Source organism: Helobdella robusta, assembly GCF_000326865.2.
Source record: "Helobdella robusta unplaced genomic scaffold HELROscaffold_29, whole genome shotgun sequence".
NCBI lineage: Eukaryota > Metazoa > Annelida > Clitellata > Rhynchobdellida > Glossiphoniidae > Helobdella > Helobdella robusta.
This window is the reverse complement of record NW_008704475.1, coordinates 896,452-916,991: the sequence shown is the minus strand read 5'-3', so window position 1 is coordinate 916,991 and position 20,540 is coordinate 896,452. Positions and strand designations below refer to the sequence as shown.

The 20,540-nt window shown below is 34.6% G+C and overlaps 4 protein-coding genes across 4 annotated transcripts in view; 1 reads left to right on the top strand and 3 right to left on the bottom strand.

Annotated features, from left to right (window-relative positions):
• The window catches only part of HELRODRAFT_174249 (hypothetical protein), a gene marked incomplete at both ends in the record, with an annotated part of 5,810 nt that extends 3,354 nt beyond the window's left edge, over positions 1–2,456 (bottom strand). The window contains one exon of the mRNA XM_009020791.1: positions 1,202–2,456. Coding sequence (XP_009019039.1) covers positions 1,202–2,456 — 1,255 coding nt within the window. The remainder of the gene's footprint in view (positions 1–1,201) is intronic.
• A 7,158-nt stretch (positions 2,457–9,614) lies between these two features.
• HELRODRAFT_174248 (hypothetical protein) lies at positions 9,615–11,985 on the bottom strand (the record flags this gene model as incomplete). Its single annotated transcript, XM_009020790.1, has 3 exons — positions 9,615–9,753; positions 10,697–11,124; positions 11,782–11,985. The coding sequence occupies 3 exons, from the start codon at positions 11,983–11,985 to the stop codon at positions 9,615–9,617; spliced, it is 771 nt and encodes a 256-aa protein (XP_009019038.1).
• Positions 11,986–12,826: 841 nt separating this feature from the next.
• HELRODRAFT_174247 (hypothetical protein) lies at positions 12,827–15,236 on the bottom strand (the record flags this gene model as incomplete). The annotated part of the gene is made up of 4 exons (XM_009020789.1): positions 12,827–13,153; positions 13,526–13,702; positions 14,518–14,894; positions 15,221–15,236. 4 exons carry the CDS (start codon positions 15,234–15,236, stop codon positions 12,827–12,829), a joined length of 897 nt encoding a protein of 298 aa, XP_009019037.1.
• Positions 15,237–16,523: 1,287 nt separating this feature from the next.
• On the top strand, positions 16,524–17,279 carry HELRODRAFT_174246 (hypothetical protein; the record flags this gene model as incomplete). The annotated part of the gene is made up of 1 exon (XM_009020788.1): positions 16,524–17,279. One exon carries the CDS (start codon positions 16,524–16,526, stop codon positions 17,277–17,279), a length of 756 nt encoding a protein of 251 aa, XP_009019036.1.
• Positions 17,280–20,540: the final 3,261 nt, after the last annotated feature.

Genomic DNA, 20,540 nt, shown 5'->3' with positions numbered 1-20,540 from the left:
AGTTTAACTCTGAGTGATTCGGCAAAATGTTTTAGCGATCTGATTTCCAGGCCCCCCAATTTGAAGGGGAGGGATAGACATTCAGATATACAACTGCTAATCGGGAGGGAAAGCCAATTTCTTACTGATTCCGCAACCATAGGATCCAGGTTGTTTCCAATCCACGTCAACGGCATGTCATACGTTCGAAGCTCAAAGGCCAACTGAGACGGAATATATCTTCGTAGTATTTGGAGTTTCCATTGGGGCGTTGTGTCCAACTCGTTGACGACTGACAGCATGTTTTTCAGCTTTTTAATCAGTAATTCTTTTGCCTTCGAGTTGTTTCCTTTAAAATCATAAATTTTGCCGAGGTATTCAAAATGACCGTTCATATCGATATGAGGGATTTGTTTGTTATCAATGGTCAGCCTCGGCGAAAATTGTTCATAGCCCCCGTTCTTCTTCCTCATACCAAACGAGCAACACTTATCAATCCTCATATTCATGCCGGTAGCTTTACACCAAGCTTGGTTCAAGTCGATTAATTTTTGAGCACCATCTGTGCTGTTGGCGATGATCGCTGTGTCATCCGCAAATTGAAGCCAAGCATTGGTTTTTAAGTTGGCCGTCGGTCCCCAAATATAACCGCATTGTTGATATTCTGTCTTTTCGATCAACTTCATCAATGGGTTAAAACACATGTTGAAGATTAATGGGGAGACGGGATCACCTTGCAGAACACCACGTCTAACCGGGATAGGAGGAGTAAGGTTGTCGCATCCAGAAACAGATATTGTGTAGTCGGCATATATTGCTTTGATTAAGTTGCTTATTTGGGAAGGGATGTGATGGTAATCTAGGGTTGATGAGATTATGTTGTGGCTGACTTCGCCAAATGCGTTTCGAAGATCCAAAAGAGTGACAATGACAGTTCGTTGATGTCTCTTTGCATCATTGAGCATGTGAGTTAGGAGTTGGGTATGCTCGGTCAAGCCATCAACTTTTGGATAAAAACCTTTTTGTATGTTTTTGTTTATTAATGAATTAGATTCGAGAAATTTATAGATTCGATTGTTGATAGATGTTGAAAGTATTTTGTATAGAGTAGGTTGCAAGGTGATTGGACGAAAATTAGCTGGATCATTTGCGTCACCTTTTTTATGAATAAGTATTGTAAATCCCTTTTTCCAGCAAGAGGGGATTTTAGAAGATGACCAACATTGAGCTATTAGTTGTTGTAGAATGGTTCGAAGAATTGGGCATCTTTTGAAAGGTATTATTGATATTTGGTCCAAGGGACACGGAGAAGATTTTGCTTTGCATTTGTAAACAATTGATGATATTTCATGATAAGAAGGCGGACTGGTGTTGCAGGGTGTTGTGGGCTTTGATGTACTAGGAACCCAATTTGGGAGTTGATATTTTTTGGAATTGTCGTCGCTTAAGGCGGAGGAAAAATAGTTTTTGCAGTCGTCGACACTGAACAACGGACCTTGACTTTTTGATTGGGTAAATAACCTTTTACAGAACCACCAAAAGCGACGTTTTAATTGATTTGTTGTGTCAGGTGTCTTAGTTGTTGCTAATTTTCTTGACGATAATTTTGATCTCAATGTTTTGCTTATTGAGCTAATTTGAACGTCAAAACGGTGGTTGTTGTGGCCCAACGATTTAAGCTGTTTTAATTCTTTTTTCAATGTTTTAATGGATTTATTTTTGTTGTCGTTTAAACTTGTTTGCGACTTGATGGTACCATAGTTTGCAGCAAAGTAGTTGTAGATCATTGTTTGAAACGCTAATGTAAACTCGTCGATGTTGTAGTACGCTGGTAGCGACTTTTGGTGAAGTTGAAAATATGCATTGGCTTCTGACCATTGAGCAGGGGTTCTGGGCAGTTTGACCCCTGGGAGAGGTATTTCAGTTTTTTCAACATTTGATGGTGACGAGGATACTGGTTGTTGGACGTGCGGCGATATGGATGATTCAGTTACTTTGGAAGTATTAGATAATATGAGAGTTTTATGAAGTTTACACGAGCGATGGTGCATGATGAGGCCTTTCCTGCCTTTACAGTATTTACCGCAGCAACAAGCAATAAAATTGATGTTGGGTGCTGATGACGCTGACTGTGGACCATGGCTCGGCTGTTGGAATGGTTGTTGAACCTGTGTCGATGATGATGGTGAGCTTGCTCTGTTGTTGTCTTCGACTGGCGCATTTGACGAATGGAGATAATGATTGAGTGCTGAAGCTGAAGGCGATGGCGGTAGACTGTGGCTTGGTTGAAGCTGGTTGGACTGACGTTGAACTTGTGGTGGTGGTGGAGGCGGGTCAGCTTCCGAGTTGCTTTCATTTGAATTGTTTGACGATTTAAGGTTTTGGTGAACTTTACATGAACGTTGGTGTAATTTGAGACCTCCTTTATTTTTACATTTTTTACCGCAACAGCAAAATATTGAATTATTATTATCCATATTAATTGGCAAATTATTTAGTAAATTTGAATTAAAATTGTTAGACGAATTATTATCTACGTTAAAATTTCCATTTGAACGGACACTGTTAGAATTAAAGTTTACAGTACTTTTTGTACAGCGCCAGGAGTGTCTGTTAACGTTAACAAACGACATGTTGCAATACGGGCATTTACTTGCATTTATTGTATAAATAAAGTTTATTAATAAAATTAAAATAAAATAGAAAACATTATAAAATTTAAGTTGTAAAAGTACCGCCATATTTCACGCAATTCTTTAAACCAAGATAACCAAATTTAAACTGATTTATTCGAATTAAAAACTGATATTACGTATAAAAACCAGCGAGTTGAACAAATCGGCCAACTCTCGTGGCGACCAATACATAATACATAATAATAATAATAACAACAATAATAATAATAACAATAATAATAATAATGTAAGCTCTTTTATTATCCAAAAGACGAAAAAGAAAAATAACATAAAATCGAAATAATCGAATAAATTGTCGTAAATGTTGTTTTTTTTAAATAAAATAAAATAAATGAAATAAAATGAAATATTATTAAAATATAATCAATTTTTTAATCCGCTCATACTCATTGACGATGCCAAGTGTGCGTTAGAGGTATATTCGAATACCATTACACTTCACATTGTTTTTTTCAAAGTATATTGAATAAGACGAGCTAAGAGCAATGGTTGTTAATTTAAAATTAAAATTAATTGGCCATGAAAATTTAAATAATGGCAAGTTGAATTTATTGCACAACCCAATCGGCGATATTTCAAATGAATTCGTTATTATAAAACAGTTAGAATATTTATTGTTTAAATATGCATGTAAATTAATGTATTTTTGACGTTTATATTGTTTAGATGAAAGCAAATTAGTTACATGGCATAGCGTCAGTTCCAATATTTAAATCTTGTTTCCTCGCAGAATGTCTGGACGTAGCGTGTTGAATAGATGTGACGTTGGTCGTATGCCTTCCATCTCCAAGTCAGCGAACAAGCAGTCGTTAGGAACCTGTAGCTTCAACTCATCTATGATCAACGCTAGTATTTTATTGTGTCTGTCTGTGTATCTTTTCAGAGCTGAAGCTGAACCACAATGGGATACGACGTGCTTATTTGTTTGACAAACGTTACAAAGTGGGCACAATGGCGTAGTCGTCTTACCCCATTTAAACAGATTTGAATTTGTTGGAAGTTGTTGAATAATGTATTTCCTTGCAAATCTGTAGAGTACCTCAGACATGTTGTCAACAGTTTTCGACCAACATGTTATTTTTGTAGGAGTAATGAGTTTGCCAATTGACCTGAGCACCGTACCTTGAGAATGAAGTTCGTTGATGTGGTTAAGACATGTCTTTACTCGGTTTTCATTCAGGAGCTTGAGAGACTGTCTCAATGAGCCTGTTTCAGTCAGAAGAGGTTTCGCGCCATAAGCATTGGATTTCTTCAAATAGCTGCGAACCTTCATTTTTGTTTTTTTCTGCAGCGTTTCTTAGTAACATAATGTTGTTACCACCGAGTTTCGTAGGCAACGATAACACTTGCGATACACATCCACTGATCGGCATAGCGAGCCAATCTCCAACTTTACTTACAATCAGGTTGTCTAAGTTGAACGATATCCAGGTTGGCAAGAAATTGTAGGTACGAATCTCAAACTTGAATTTGCGTTGGAATGAAATAGCGTAATATTTTGAGTTTTTGTTGTGGTTTGATGTCCAGGTCAGAGGTGGTCTCAGCAATTTGGTCACCTTTACGATAACTTCTTTTTTGACCCTTGTGTCTTTGCTTTCGAAGTCATACAATTTACCTAAGTAGATAAAACTGTCTCCAATTTCAATGTTGGGAATGACTTCATCATTAATTGTCAGTCTTGGAGTGAACTGCTCATAAGCCCCATCTTTTTTTCTCATGCTAAATGAGTTACATTTATCTATTTTCATTTTCATGTTTGACCAATTGCACCATGCATAGTTCAAATCGATTAGTTTCTGGATGCCTTCTGAACTGTGTGCAATATTCGCTGAGTCGTCAGCACATTTAGCCCGGAAGTTGGGCCCAAAAATAACCGCAACTAGTGTACTCTTAAGTTTCAAGGGATTGAAAAATAGATTAAAGAGTAACGAAGAGCACGGATCACTCTGGAGGAGACCTTTCTCGATGAAAGGATAATATCGAGTGGAGAAAATGACTTACCTCACCGATGGCATTTTTTAGGTCCAGCAGGGCAACTATGGTGTCCGTTGATGTGTCCTGGCATTTTTTAATAGGTGGGTTAGCATCTGAGTGTGCTCCGCCAGGCCATCAACTTTTGGATAGAATCTTTTTTGGATGTTTGTATTTATAAATTTATTTTGTTGAAGAAAATGTTGTAATCTATTTTTTTTATTAATGTAGTCAGAACTTTGTATAGAACGGGTTGCAGCGTAATAGGCCTAAAATTTGATTGAATTTTAGAAAATTAAGAAAATTAAGGTTATAGTGGGGGATTTTAATTTTCCAAATATTGATTGGGAAAATATGATGACAACAAGAAATGTTAGATCGGTGGAACAAAAATTCTTAAATTTTGTGCGAGACTCTTTTCTATCCCAACTTATAAGAAACCGACTAGATTTAGGAATAAATCTGCTAAAAATTATTTAGACATGGTGTTTGTTGAAGATACAAATTTAATTCATAATATAGATTTCAAGAGCCCTGTTGTTAAGAGCGACGATGTTTTAATAAATTTTTGGATTAATAATAAAGCTTTAGTTAAACCGGGTAAGCAAAATAAATTTAACTTTAATAAGGCAAATTATTCAAAAATGAACTGTTATGTTAACAAATATTTGTATGACTATAATTATGATAGTTTTTTGTGTTGCAATATGATTGACCAGGATTTTGTTGATTGTGTGTGGAAACATTTTTTGGATGTTATTGTAAGTTCTATGAGGCTGTATATTCCAGTTGGTGTTAATAGGAGTCTTGGTATAAAAGTCAAATTCCCAATTGATTTGTTGGATAATATTAAGGAGAGGAATAGAGTGTGGAGGAGATATTTAAAAACAAATAACAACAATTTTTTGTATAAAACATAAAACTTTGTGGAAATCCATTAAAAGCAAAATATTAAAATTCAAAATAAACAACATGTTATTGTTGTCAAGTAAAATCAAATCAAATCCTAAAGTAATTTGGAATCACGTACGTAAACTAGATAATATTAAAGGTAATCTTGACTGTTTGGTCGATATAGATGATGAAGGTAATGAAACTACTTTGGTTGATGATGTTGATAAGGTTATTGCTCTGTCTTCATTTTTGCTAGCGTTTATAGCAACGGGGATGGTGTTCAGTATGATGTTGTAATAAATAAATATGGTATTAAATAAATGGTAGAATTACAAATTTTAAGCCATTCAGTTTACAATAAATTAGTTTCATTGAATAAATTTAAATCTGCAGGCCCTGATGGCTTATTTTCACGTGTACTTGTAGATTGTGCCGGTTCAGTGTGTGAATATCTAAATTTTTTATTTAAAATTTCTTTAAATTCTGGGTTTTTACCAAGTGATTGGAAATTAAGTTATGTCGTTCCAACTTTTTAACTTTTTGTGTTAAAAAATATTGGCCGGTATCACTAAGTTGTATCTCATGTAAAGTCTTAGAACATTTTGTTAAAAAAGCACTGTTGGTGCATTTTAACGATAATATATTGTTTAGTTCATATCAATATGGTTTCATGAAGGGTAGATCTACGACTTTGCAGTTGTTCAAAATATTGGATAATTGGTCGTATGATGGTGGACAATGGGAAGTAGGTGGATGTTATTTACACGGACGTTGAGAAGGCTTTTGATAAGATGTCCCATACAAAATTGTTACAAAAATTAGTTCTATACAGAGTTGATGATAAAATAATCAATTGGATTAGAGAGTATTTGAAGAATAAATAAAAAATTTTCTGTTGTGGTTAATGATGTTCGATCGGATTGGCGTTGTGTGCAAAGTGAGGTGCCTCAAGGGAGCGTGTTGGGGCCAATTTTTTATCATTTACATTGATGATTTGTTTGATGTTTGTGCTGATAGTAAAGGTGTTCGATTGTTTTTGTTTGCAGATGACGCAAAATTGTTCAAACGAATCAAATCTCATGATGATGTCAGAATTACACAGAATGTTTTGGATTTGATTGTCAAATGGTGTGAGAGGAATGATGTTTTGTTGAATGTGGAAAAATGTGTTAGCATGAGGTCTGGCAAGAATAATGATAAAAATTTGTATTGTATTAATAATTTAAATCTCGATTGTGTAAATAATTTCAGGGATCTGAGTGTTACATTTAATAATAATTTAAAATTTGATGATCTATTTTTACAGTTATAAAGAAGGGTTCAAATATGTTGGGCATGTTTCAGAGGCATTTTCAATATCTCAATAAAAGTTCTTTTTTGATTTTATGTAAAACAACGGTAAGGTCGGTTCTAGAATATGCGGTTCCAGTGTGGTCGCCGTGGGAGGTAGAGATGGTAGAGCATATTGAAAGGGTTCAAAAAAGAGCAACAAAAATGATAAGGGAATGCAGAAAACTATGATGATAGGCTTAGATATTTGGGGTTGTCAACGTTGAAGTACCAAAGAGTTAGAGAAGATCTGATTTTGTTGTTTAAAAAATTTCTTGACCCGAATGATCAGGATTGTTATTCTGAAATGTCTTTGTACTTAAATGAGAGAACAAGAAGACATGATAAAAAACTTAGGAATATCGGGTTCAAAGGTAACTTGCAAAAGCATTTTACTTGTCGTATCATTCCTGTGTGGAATAAATTACCTGCAAATATAGTGAACCGTGCCACTGTTGACAGATTTAAAATTCCTTGGAGGATTATTGGAAGAACGAAAGTTTTAAATACAACTGGAGAGCGGAAGCGCCTAGATAAACATGCAATCCTCTGGAATGTATTCGTGGGTGATGTGCAGATGTGTGTGTAGCAATGTGTATGTGCTTATATGCTTTGCGTTGATGTATTCATTGATTTAGTTATATGTGTAATGATAACGATATATATGATATACATTCTATGTTAGGTGCACTTGTGTGGCTAGAGGTGGTGAGAATTGGTAGTGTCGCTTCCGACATGATACGCACCGGTCAATTGTGAAGTTGTTGTTAATTTGGTGGGTGTGTTTGTTCTGTTTTATTTGTTTATTTTCTGAACTTGAGACTTCATTATGTTAATATTAGGTAAGAGAATGACCGTCTATAATTTTAAGATTTTGGCATAGATTTTCAACACCGGTAGGTGTTAAATTAACTAATTTTGAACTAACTACATTTATTTCTAATAGTTTTCAGGGTCGACAAGGATGGTGTAGCTACGAGGCTTGTCTGCAGTGGACAATGACGTGAAGTTGGATTGGTGATGACCGGGATGAAGTGACTGATGGTGTGATGGGTAAATTGGTGGCACCGGCTATGAGGACTATACGTTGGATTGATAAACAGATACATATTGCATCTATATATATTCGATTATTTTGTTATCGATATGGTACCGTAGTTTATTTTTATTGTTGTTATTATTATTGTGTTTATTTATTTATTTTTTTAATTTTTTTTATTTATTTTTTAATTTTTTAATACAAGTTCATATTATTATTGTTTTTTGGACAATTAAATTATTATTCCATATTAGAAGATATGAGCACATGGATTTTAATCGACTCATTATCTAAATGTCATGTTATATATATATATTTTTTTTATTATTCTTTAAAAATCAGGATCTGACAGACGCAGAAACTGTAACAACATGCAAGGCAGTGAAACAAAATTAAACAAATAAGTGAGAAAATAAATACAAAAAGTGAGGAAGAGAAATGATAAAACATGAAAAATAAAATATGTTAGAATAAAATAAATAATAATAATAAGACAAATAAAAAAAAAGTAATTGACGATGGAATATAAAATGAAGTAACGGCAAATTGATAGACTAGATGATGACTTAGTGAGGTGATCGATAAATAAAGGCTAGGCCTGTGCTGTGTGTGAAAAAGTTTAATGAGTATTGATATATTTGATGACTTATTAATAGACTAAATGATGACTTAGTGAGTTAGTGAGGTGATCGGTAAAAGTGTGGTGATCAATGAGTAAAAACTAGTTCAGTAATGATGAAGTTTTCTTAAGTGCTAATATGTTTGTGGTGTCTTGTGATGAAGGTCTTTTCCTGGTATGTAGATTGGGCGACGACTTGATATTTCTGTTTGCGCTGACGAAGGTTGTGTGTTGCAGTTTTGATTGGTGGTAGTAGAGGATGGATGACGTGGTTGTTATTAGTTTCTATTTTCTTGAACAGTCTTGAATCGAGTGTGTTGAATATCTGAGTGATGGTAGGATATGATGCAGGTAGGTATATATATATATATATATATATATATATATATATATATATATATATATATATATATATATATACATATCGACAGGCTACTGACGAGTCTCGTGAGAGACGATACGTACGTCTGGCCTATGGCGGGTAATGGTTTACCAATAATATATATATATATATATATATAGAGAGAGAGAGAGATCTATATATAGATCTACAGTTTTTTTTATTATTCTTTAAAAATCTGGATCTGACAAACGAAGAAACTGTTACAGCATGCAAGGCAGTAGTATAAAATTAAACGATGAAGTAAATAAATAAAAAACGGAGAAAGAAAAATGTTTAAACATGAAAAGTAAAATAAAATAGAACAAAATAAGTAATAATAAAATAAAATAAAATAAATTGACAATAAAATGAAGTGATGGCATAAAAAGGCAAATTAATAGACCAGATGATGATAGTGAGTTAGTGAGGTGATCAATAATTAAATAAAAACTAGTTGTGTGAATGATGAAGTTTTATTGAGTGTGAATATGTTTGAGGTATCTTGTGATGAAGGACTTTTCCTGATATGTAGATTGGGTGGCGACTTGATAGTTATGCTTGCGTTGACGAAGGTTGTGTGTTGTAGTTTTAATTGGTGGTAATAGAGGATGAAGGACGAGGTTGTTGTTATTTTCTACTTTCTTGAACAGTCTTGAGTCGAGTGGGTTGAATATATGAGTGACGGTAGGACATGCAGGTAGATAGTTAAAGCGGATTAGTTTTTTTGATGAAAGATTGTAGTTGTTGATGTGTAGTAAAACCAAACCAGGACGGAGCTGCATATTTGATGCGTGAGATTATGAGTGATTCAGTGATGTCGAATAATAATTTGATGCCTCTGAGACTATTTGAGCGGAGTGTTTTGAGTGCGTGAAATGTTTAAAAGTTCTTTGTGATGATGTGATTGATATGAGGTGCTATATTAAGTGTGGAAGTAAAGTGATGTTTAATATTTTTAATTGACTAGTGCGAGTGATTGATGGGTGTTCTGAAGATAATGTTATTTTCTTACGACTATTGTGAATGATGAGTTTGATTGATTTATTGAGATTAAGTGACAGATTGCATCGTTTTGACCATGTAGTTAATGAGTCGAGTTCTGATTGGATGGTGTTTGAGTTATATAATGAGATGATAAGGTTGGTATCGTCAGCGAAGTTGATAATGTGATTAGAGCTATGAACAGTTTTGAGAGTAGAAGCATTGATAATTAAGATTGATGGTCCAAGGACAGAATTTTGAACAACGCTAGAATTAATAGGTATAGTAGATGAAAGAGTAGAACTTAAGAGTAGAATGACTCCTATTAGAAAGAAAATTTATTATAATATTGTAAATGTTGTTAGGTAGAAGAAGAGAGGCTAACACATTTGAAACATAGGTGAGAAGTGATTGAGAGTGTCAAAAGCTATGGAAAGTCGAGAGCAATAAGATGAACATTATTATTTTTAAGGAAAGATGACATTGTAGAAGTAAGAGAGATGATGGCGGATGTAGATGAACTTGTGGGGCAAAATGCAAACTGATCTTGTAATAGTGGTTTGACGGATGGATGGTTGAAACACGTATAGATGAATGACCTAACGATGAATTTTTCTAGAATACTTGAAAGTATGGGGGTGATAGATATTTGGCGATAATCTATTTAAGATGATGGCTATTTTGTTTTAGGAATTGGATGAATTGAGCTGGATTTCCATTGTGATGAGATGAATGAATGCATTAAGCAGTGATTGTAGAGTGAACTTTAGGTGCCGGAGATGAATGGAGCAATGATTTGTAGAAACCATGCTGGTAGACCGTCTGGACCTGTGCCGGATGGACAGGTCATCGTTAGTATGTGCATGACGGAGTATGAGATAAACTGTTGATGTTGGTGACGACTAATGATTGTTTTTGCTTTTGTTGGTGGAGTTTTGTAGAACGGGTCGGTTGACATGGAAGCAAATTGGGTGTTGAGTGTGTTGGCATCAATTTGCTGTGAGGTTGACGTTTTGAAGGATTTGTCAGAGCCTCTGATCTTGTTGACTTGGTCCCACATGACTTTACTTCCACGCTTACTATTAGTGAAAGTTTTTGAGTTGAAGTTGATGATGAGTTTGCTGATGTATTTGGTGATCGCTGCGGCTTTGAGGATGGATTCTGATCTCATGAATTTATTTTTTGGTGAAGTAGATATTTGATGTATGGGCTGATGAATGGAGGGTCTGATTATCTGATCGTGATGTTTGATGTTGGGTAGTACGTGTTGTAAGTTGAGTTGATGATTTTATAAAATTTATCAAAACAGTGTTGCGAAAAATTGTCAATAAAGTTAGTTATGAACGTATTATTGTTAATATTGTTATTATTATAATCACTGGCATCATTTTTAATATTATTATTATTGTTACAAGTATTATAACTATTAGTAGAGTTTATTAATTTGTTCCAATACTGTTTACGTTATTTAGAGAAGAGTTCTTTTTTTCCTCTTAAAGTATTACGCCATTCATTCTTATATCTAATCATGATTTGATCTATAATGTCTTTCCAACTTTCGACAACGCCGTTTGATTGTTAGACATTCTTCATCAAACCATGCTGCTGATACATCAACTCTAAAACTAGTTTCATGCAACCTAATCGACAATGATTTTAAGCTCACTGTTAAAACAAGTTAAATTCCTTTTCGACATCCTTCGACATCCTTGCTTTTACATGGCTTTGAAAAGGGAGATTCTGCCATAAATTTGACAAACTTTTTCTCATCAATTCTCTTCCATGATCTGATCAATTTTTTTGTTTTTACAGAAACAGTTTTTATCATTGGCATAGTCGCATGAATCAAACCATGGTCCGAAAGAACACCGCTCGGAAAAATCCCCCAAACCTGAACCGAAAACCCCAGGGAGCTCACATGTAAATCAAGAGTTTCTCCAAAATTATGTATTGACCCATTAACATGATTTACCATTTGAAACATATTAAATACCTCCAGGAGACCAATGGCATAAACATCATCTGTTCTTTCAATGTGTATATTAAAGTCACCAGTCAACAAAATACGCGTAGTCAAAATTGAAATATGCTCCATCATGGAAACCAATTCCTGGAACAACATCGTTTTTACTCAAGTAATACTTCACGAACTGCATCACTTTTTGACAGAATGGATCTTATATTTAACAGTCCCAGCAACATCTGCGGCTTTATACTTTAATTGATTTGCATACTTTTTACATTCATTACTATAACTAACTTCATCATTAACATTTCAGTTCTCATCACTACCACCATTATCATCAACACCATGATTACCACTGTCATTTCCATCATAATTACTTTGATTATAATTTCCATAATTATTGCTACCCATAAGACCTTCATTATCGTCACAAAAGCATTTGAATTTACCTTTCTTGACTATGGCCCTTGAAGCTCCATCATTACAACCACCACCACCTGCATCTTGACCATTCTTACAACCAACCATTATCACTAACATCGTCATCACCGCTGTTTCTGCTGTTTTTGCAACCACCATCACCAACATCATTAACACCACCATCCCTGATATATTTGCCATTATAACCTTCATCCCAGCCATAATTACAACCAGCCATGCTTCTAATACCACAAACATCCTCATCACCAAAATCATCATCACAATCCTTGCAACCATAAGCCTCATTACCTATACAACCACTCTGACAATTTATAAAATCGTTATAGTGTCCACAACCCATACTAGTTATTTTGAGACCAAACATGTTATTCATCTTTTTAAAAACAAATTTTGGTAGGAGCTTCATATTCTCAAATCCATGCATAATATCTCTTACGCTACACCATAGAAAATTCAAAACATCTTTTTTATTCTTATTATTTTTAAATTTCTTGGTCCATCTCTCACTCTGTACATAAAATCCTCTTTTTCAGCAGCTTCTTTCTCTTTCGCAGTTTCTATCAGCTTTTTTACATTCAGCTCGTTGCTCTCTTGTCAAGTCATGACTAACGCTGATTCTTTTCAAATCTTCATCCAACTTTTTCAGATTGGACAAGTTTTCCATAACTAAATTTTTTAAGACTTTAGACTTCAGCTGAACTAACAATGGCCTAATTTTATCAGATCTCTTGCCCAGTCTATAATGTTTTATAATACTTGATTTATCAACTTTATCATCGATTGTTGTCTGTAAAATACGGACGATTCTTCCATCATCTTGTCGTTTATTATCATTGAGATTCTGGTCATTGCCTTCCTTTAATTTAAAAATTATTATGTTGCAGAATCTTTCTTCTGCTTCTCGATGGGTTTTATAGCATCTTTTGTTACCAAGAGTTTATTCTTTAACGCTTGTATGCCATCATTTATATTCACCATTTTGTCGTTAACTTTAACAACGTTGTTAACAACAACATCCTTCAAGGCATCAGAATATGACCTTTTCAAGTTTTCTTGAAATAAATTAATTTTACCAACAAGATCTTCATTATTTTTATCATTTTTTCAACTCACCAGTAAATGACTTACAGAATATGACTTTTTCAAATCCTCTTTGAATGCCTTCATTTTATTCCCGAGGTCATTTTTTGTACAGCTATGTTCTTTAACGCATCGACAAGTGACTTACTGAGTTATCTTGAAGAAGACTCATTTTGCCATCAAGATCACAATTAGTCGTTCTCCCTTCTATTACCATGATATCTTTTATCTGAGCGTTGATTAAGTTGTTGGATTCCTGAATTTTCCTAATATCCTCAGCTATATCATTCAGTCTCCTGCAGGATTTAACAGCCTCAACTGACTCCTACACTTGTCACAATAACATAGAAATTCAGAAGCATTCTGAAATTCTTTAAACGATGACTCAGAAATTCCAACAGACTTACAGTGTGCAACTGACTCACAAAAATTACAATGCAAGATATCTTTAGCAGCAACTTTACTATTACAAACTAAACAATTATCAGACATTGTCACGGTAAATATTCAATTGGAATTATAAACTTTATTAATCAGCAGTAAGTTAGTATACAAATAAACGTTTTTTTGCCTTGTGGTTGCAAGGATTAAAAAAAGATTTTTTGATTATTAATTAATTTATTTATTTGGGAGGCCATAAAACAGACTGTTACAATAGTCCATCCACGAGTGAATGGATGCATAGCCCGAAAGTTCTGACTCACATGATTAAATTTTATTCCGTCAACAATAATTTTTGTTGCTCTATTCTGTATTGACTGAAGCACTTGATTTATTTAATTGATTCATTTGGGAGGCCATAAAAAAGACTGTTACACTAGTAGTGAATGAATGCATGAACTAATGTCTGCATGGCTGATCTATTTAAATAGTAGGACTATTTATGATTGTTATTTTTAATATTATCAAAATTAATAGTATTATTATTAAAAATTGCTGGTAGAGTTTTATTGTTGGTGGTGGTGATGATAAAGTCAAAGATATTATTAAAGTTGATGTTGTTGAGATGTTGAAGGCAAGCACTACTCTGTGAAAGATGACGACGGCGAATTGAGATGACTCTATGTTGAGTTAGTTAGTTAAGGTGGAGGAGCAGCAACCACCCCAAGATGATGTGTTGAAACGTGTGTCCAGGCTTACATTAATCCCATATATTCTGTCAAGGTTGTGACCTTGGTGGGAGGGACCCCAGAATATAGGGTGCAGACCTGTTTGGAGAATGTAATGATGGTCGAGTTGCTTGAAGTCACCCCCAATGATGAGTTTTGATTCGCTCCCCAACGCAGTGTTAGAGAGTTTATCGATGTAACCCATCAAGGTGGAGACTTCGTATGATGGATGATTTGGTGGATGATAGATAGCGCAGATGAAGTATGGTTCACTGTCAATAGTACACTTGAGACAAAGGGTTTCCAGTGCATTATTGATAGAATGAGGCAAAACGATGTGAATTTGAGATGAGATGGATAACTTCAAAGAGATGACAACGCCTCCCCCACGCTGCCTGCCAGGGTGGTCTTTTCAGAAGGGTGTGTAGCCACAGATTTATTAGTGTTTATCAATTTATATTTAAATTTTAAAATTTGTTGTAGTATATTTTTATCAACAAAATTAAGTCTGTACAAAATTGAAACTTTATTTCTACTAACAAACATTTTCATTTTATTAAAATTATTGCGGATAAATCTTTTTCGACGTTAAACCAAATAGAAATGCATCCAGATGATAAGGATAAAACTGCTTTTGTCGTAACAAAGGCATTTTTAGGTTCAAACGAATGCCGTTTGGGTTATGTAACGCTGGTGCTACTTTTCAGCGCTTGATGGATATAGTGCTTTCGGACTTGTGCCCGAATACATGTTTGGCATATATTGATGATATAATTGTATATTCTAATAATTTGCAGAATCATTTTTTTAGGTTAAAACAAGTTTTTAGCAGGTTGAGAAACACAGAACTGAAAGTCAAGATAGAGAAATGTCGATTTCTCAAGGAAGCCGTTACATTCTTGGGGCATATTATCTCTTCGAAAGGAATAGCAACAAATCCGTCAAAAACGGAGGCTGTTCGGGACAGGCTCATACCAACTTCTTTGACAGATGTCTGAGGATTTTTAGATTTAGCTGGATATTATCAACGTTTTCTTCATAGATTTTCACAATTGGCAAAACCGTTCAGCTTTCTCCTAAGGGACAAACAAAAATTCAGCTGGGGATTGGAGCAGCAAAAAGCTTTCAAAAATTTGAAGTCTGCGTTGACAACCGCACCGGTTTTAGCTATGCCACAAGACGATGGATCTTTTGTTCTAGACACGGATGCTTCTCAGCAAACTATTGGAGTGGTATTGTCGCAGTTGCAGGATGGCAAAAAAAAGGTAACTGCGTATGCTAGTCGGACCCTGAGTCGAGCTGAAGAAAATTATTGCACTACGCGAAAAGAGTTGTTAGCAGTCGTTTATTTTTTAAAATACTCCAAGCAATATTTGTTGGGTGGACATTTTACCATCAGAACAATCATGCACCGCTGACATGGTTGAGAAACACACCCGACACTATTGGTCAACAGGCAAGATGGTTAGAACAAATGGAGAAGTTTGATTTTAATATTATCCACAGGGCGGGTACGAAACATGGTAATGCAGATGTAAAACTGTGTAAAAAAGAGTGCTGCAAGCCAGAAACACGAGCGGTGAAACAGGTTAAAGAAGCACACAAATTTGTTGACCTGAGAGAGGGTCAATATGCGGATAAGACAATCCAAGTTTTTGTTAAGTGGCTGCAGGAAAATGTTGCCAAACCGCCCTGGGACGACATATCAAGGACCTATGGGACCGTCTAGTGATCAAAGACGGAGTCTTATGTAGACGATTCGAAATAACAGAGACTGGAGATATGGTTTGGCAGGCCTGTGTGCCTGCAAATATGATTAACTCTGTATTATTAATTGCCTATACAGGAATGACAGGGGGACATTTAGGAGTGAGTAAACTGAAAAAACCCGTTCAACGAAGGTTTTACTGGCCAACATGGAAAACTGACGTTGAGATGTTTGTCAAGACGTCTAAACCGTTTGTCGTCCACATAAATAAATTAAAACTGATTTGTTGATTAATTTCTGTTAATTTATTCTCATTTTTTTTAGGTAGGATGAAACAGTGCACCAAATGTGGGAGAAGGATGTTGACACGCAACCATAAGAGACATTTTGACAGGTGCACTGGAGCGGGAAACAGTGCATCAGATAGCCAGCTAGTGTCACTGGGACGGGCAATTCTGTATTTAGAAAATAATACACCGGAGAAGGCGGTCAGCCCTTTGAAATTATCTTTCCCGGATATTCCGTCAAGTGAATTGTGGAAAGGTTACATAGTTGCAAGGGCATCAACGAGTGAACTGGTCGCAGCATTGACCCCGAGTTTCTCACTTGAAAATTGTGCCGAGGAACCGACACAACGAAAAAGACGGGCAAACGAAGCCAGGCGGTGGGCGAACCGTTTTAAAACTTTCGAACTGCCCGATGAGGAAAAACAATCAAAACAGGTCAGAGAGGGGGCGGACCGAAGCGACCATAAAGCCCAACAAGAGAAATCACTATGGTCAGTGCCCATGTCAACCATAGAGGTCGCAGGCGAAAGTTTAGCCGACACACGATGTCCAGCTGCCAGACCATCGCTAGTGGACTGGATGTTGGAAGGCCAGTTCTACGAAGGCGAGACGCCTTTTCCTATAGACCAGGCGGTTTCGACTATCAGCACTCCAGAGTGGGCAAAGGAAGATAGTGACATACTGGTCTCGACAACAGGCACAGTTGCACCAACATGTAAAAAGGAAAATAAGAGGCCGTCCAGATGGGGCCCGGAATTAATGGCGATTAACATTTTCAACTTCAACAAAGAGCTTTGAAAGCAAACGTCGGGACGACGTTCGATGGGATGGGGAATAATGTGAAGTTTTTTTGGCGCGCATGTGGAATGAATGGCGCGCATGTGGGCAAGCTGGTCAAATTTCGTATGAATTGGTTTTGTGTGCAGGTTGGTAGAGTATGGTATTAATTAATTAGTGAATGTTGGTATGGTATGGCGAAAATATAGTGAGTATGTTTGAGAATGAATGTTTTCTCAGTTTGTTTAGTATATAAGCGTTTTGGACAATTGTTTTGGAGTTAGTTTGTTGAGCTAGTTTGTTGGATTAGTTTGTTGGATTAGTTTTTGGGTTAGTTTTTTAGTTAGTTTTTTTAATTAGTTTTTGAATTAGTTTTTGGTATTATTGTGGTTTATAATTGGTCGGTCGGTTCCTGGATGTTTGGTTGCTCTGGCGTTTATTGTTTTGGAATTTTGTTTATTGTTACGGCTGGTAAAAATAATTTTCGTTTATTAAGAATATTTTAGTTCTGTCGTTGACCTTAAAAACATTTAATTTAAAGAATATTATTAGTAAATATTATTTTGTCTGTTTTATTTTTGTTTATTAATAGAATTATTTCAGTTTGGTTTTGTTTGTCACTTTTAAAAACTAAAACATGTTTGAAAGATGTTTAATAGGGCTGGATTAACCGACCAGCAAGCAGGGCGCGATAATTCTTCCGCCCGGCCCATATTTTCCGTCCCGGAAACAAAGTGTTGTGAAGAAGCGAGTCCCGGCCAGAAGCGAGACTGCCTAGGCTGGCGGCGGCGGTTGTTGATATTCGAGCAAAGAAAAAATTTCGTCGTGCGGCATATATATGTTTCGACAGTGTATGTCATCATCAGAGCCTACGTTTAAATTATTAAATATGAATTGAATATTTAAAATTGTAAAATCAAGAAGAATAAACGAACCAAATTGGGAAAATATAAACGTAAAATGATTAAGGAAATTAAATTAAAATTAATGTAAAAAGTATACGAAATTTGAGTAAAGGTACTTAACTTAAAGGTACTTAAAATAAATTAAATGTTAAGATAACTGATAATAAAATATACAATATACAAAATATGTTAAATGAATTTCAAAAGTTAAATACTGGAAGTGAAGGTAGAAGTACGAATATCGATATTGCAAATTTGGAATGACAACGAAACGTGTGTGGAGTGGTGGGATGGTACGAGTGTATATGAATAAATATATTATGCTAATGTGTGAATAGGTGGAATAGTAATGTAAGTGATGTTAATTATCGATTGTAAATGAAGCGAGGCATGGATATTAATTATCACATAAGGTAGTGAGTGACACGACGACGTAGGATTTACGACGATTAGTGACAAACTGCGTATTGACAGGTTGGAGTTTGTCGATTGTGGAACGATATTTGTATCGTTGTGGTACCGTCACCTGCTGTGGATCGTTTCTGACGGGGAACGTCGGCGTCGAATCACTATATTGGGAGAATAGCTGGAGAGTGTGGTCGAATCTATTGGTTTGTTTGTTCATGGTCCATTTGGACTCAACACACTCAATCGCTATTAGCCATGAAATCCTCGACAGTAACACCAAAGTAATATACCAGAACAGCAACTACACGCATCTTAAAATTGCAGAAGCAGTTCTAATTGACATCAATAAACCAAAAATAAATATACAACAAAAAATGACAACCTCACTTCCAACCCGGCGCTTAACCAACAACGAAAACAAAGAAGTAATAAAAACTAGCATTGTAAATAGTGACAAAGAAGAATATGATGCTATCGATGAAGAAAAGGAGACCAAAGAAGATGACCAGCCAATAAAGAAACCTGACACCTAATTTCCATCTAAATTCACTTTGACAAAGTCAATCTCCATCTAAATTCATTTTGACAAAGTCAATATTTCCCTATATAAACAGCAGAGAGCACTGATGATGATTCATTCGGAATCGAAATATGGCCTTATTTGCAGCATGAATTCGGAAACTAAGTTTATTTTGAATTTTAATAAACTAAACGTTCACCAAAAAACTTTAGTGAGAAAAATTGGAAAAACGAACTACAAACATATTAACGCCAAACATTCGGTAGAATTTATAGAATATTGTAAAAATTATGGTCTATTACCAACATATATATTAGGGATGCACCGGATTCAGGTTTTTCAATCTCCATCTAAATTCATTTTGACAAAGTCAATATTTCCCTATATAAACAGCAGAGAGCACTGATGATGATTCATTCGGAATCGAAATATGGCCTTATTTGCAGCATGAATTCGGAAACTAAGTTTATTTTGAATTTTAATAAACTAAACGTTCACCAAAAAACTTTAGTGAGAAAAATTGGAAAAACGAACTACAAACATATTAACGCCAAACATTCGGTAGAATTTATAGAATATTGTAAAAATTATGGTCTATTACCAACATATATATTAGGGATGCACCGGATTCAGGTTTTTATAATTTATGCATAACCCATGTTATAGCATAAAGAAAATTGTCCAGATTACCTCACAATTGGTGATGTTGTTATTATGTGTCATGTATGCCTTTAGCTTAGCCTTTAACTTATTGACATAAAATTAATTGAATTCAATAAAAATTTTTTTTATTTATAACATTTTTAAAAGTTGATAGACGTTTAAATCCGGCCACCAAATCCGGATTTGAAAAAAAAGCCGGATTTTGGCCGGGGCCGGACTTCGGTGCATCCCTAATATATATATATATATATATATATATATATATATATATATATATATATATATATATATATATATATATATATATATATATATATATATATATATATATATATATATATATATATATATATATATATATATATATATATATATATATATATATATATATATATATATATATATATATATATATATATATATATATATATATATATATATATATTAGGAAGAAGACCAAGTTCTATACAGTTGTTCAAAAAATCCACCGACGATTCAGCATTAACAAGTTTTATGGTTGATTTTCTAATATTTTGAACTAGTTCTTTACAATTAAGTCTATTCAAAATGTTGAAATCCATTTTATAAACGGCCACGTAGCATGAACAATCGTAAATTTCAAATATTTTGTTTACTAATTTCAATGAACCTTTGCGTTTTTATTTCGTTACTTTTATTTTATTTTAATATATTAAAAAATACAACTAATTAACTATTAATAGAATTTATTTAAAATATATTGCACTGATGATGACTTTACGTCGAAATAGATCTATATGCATAATT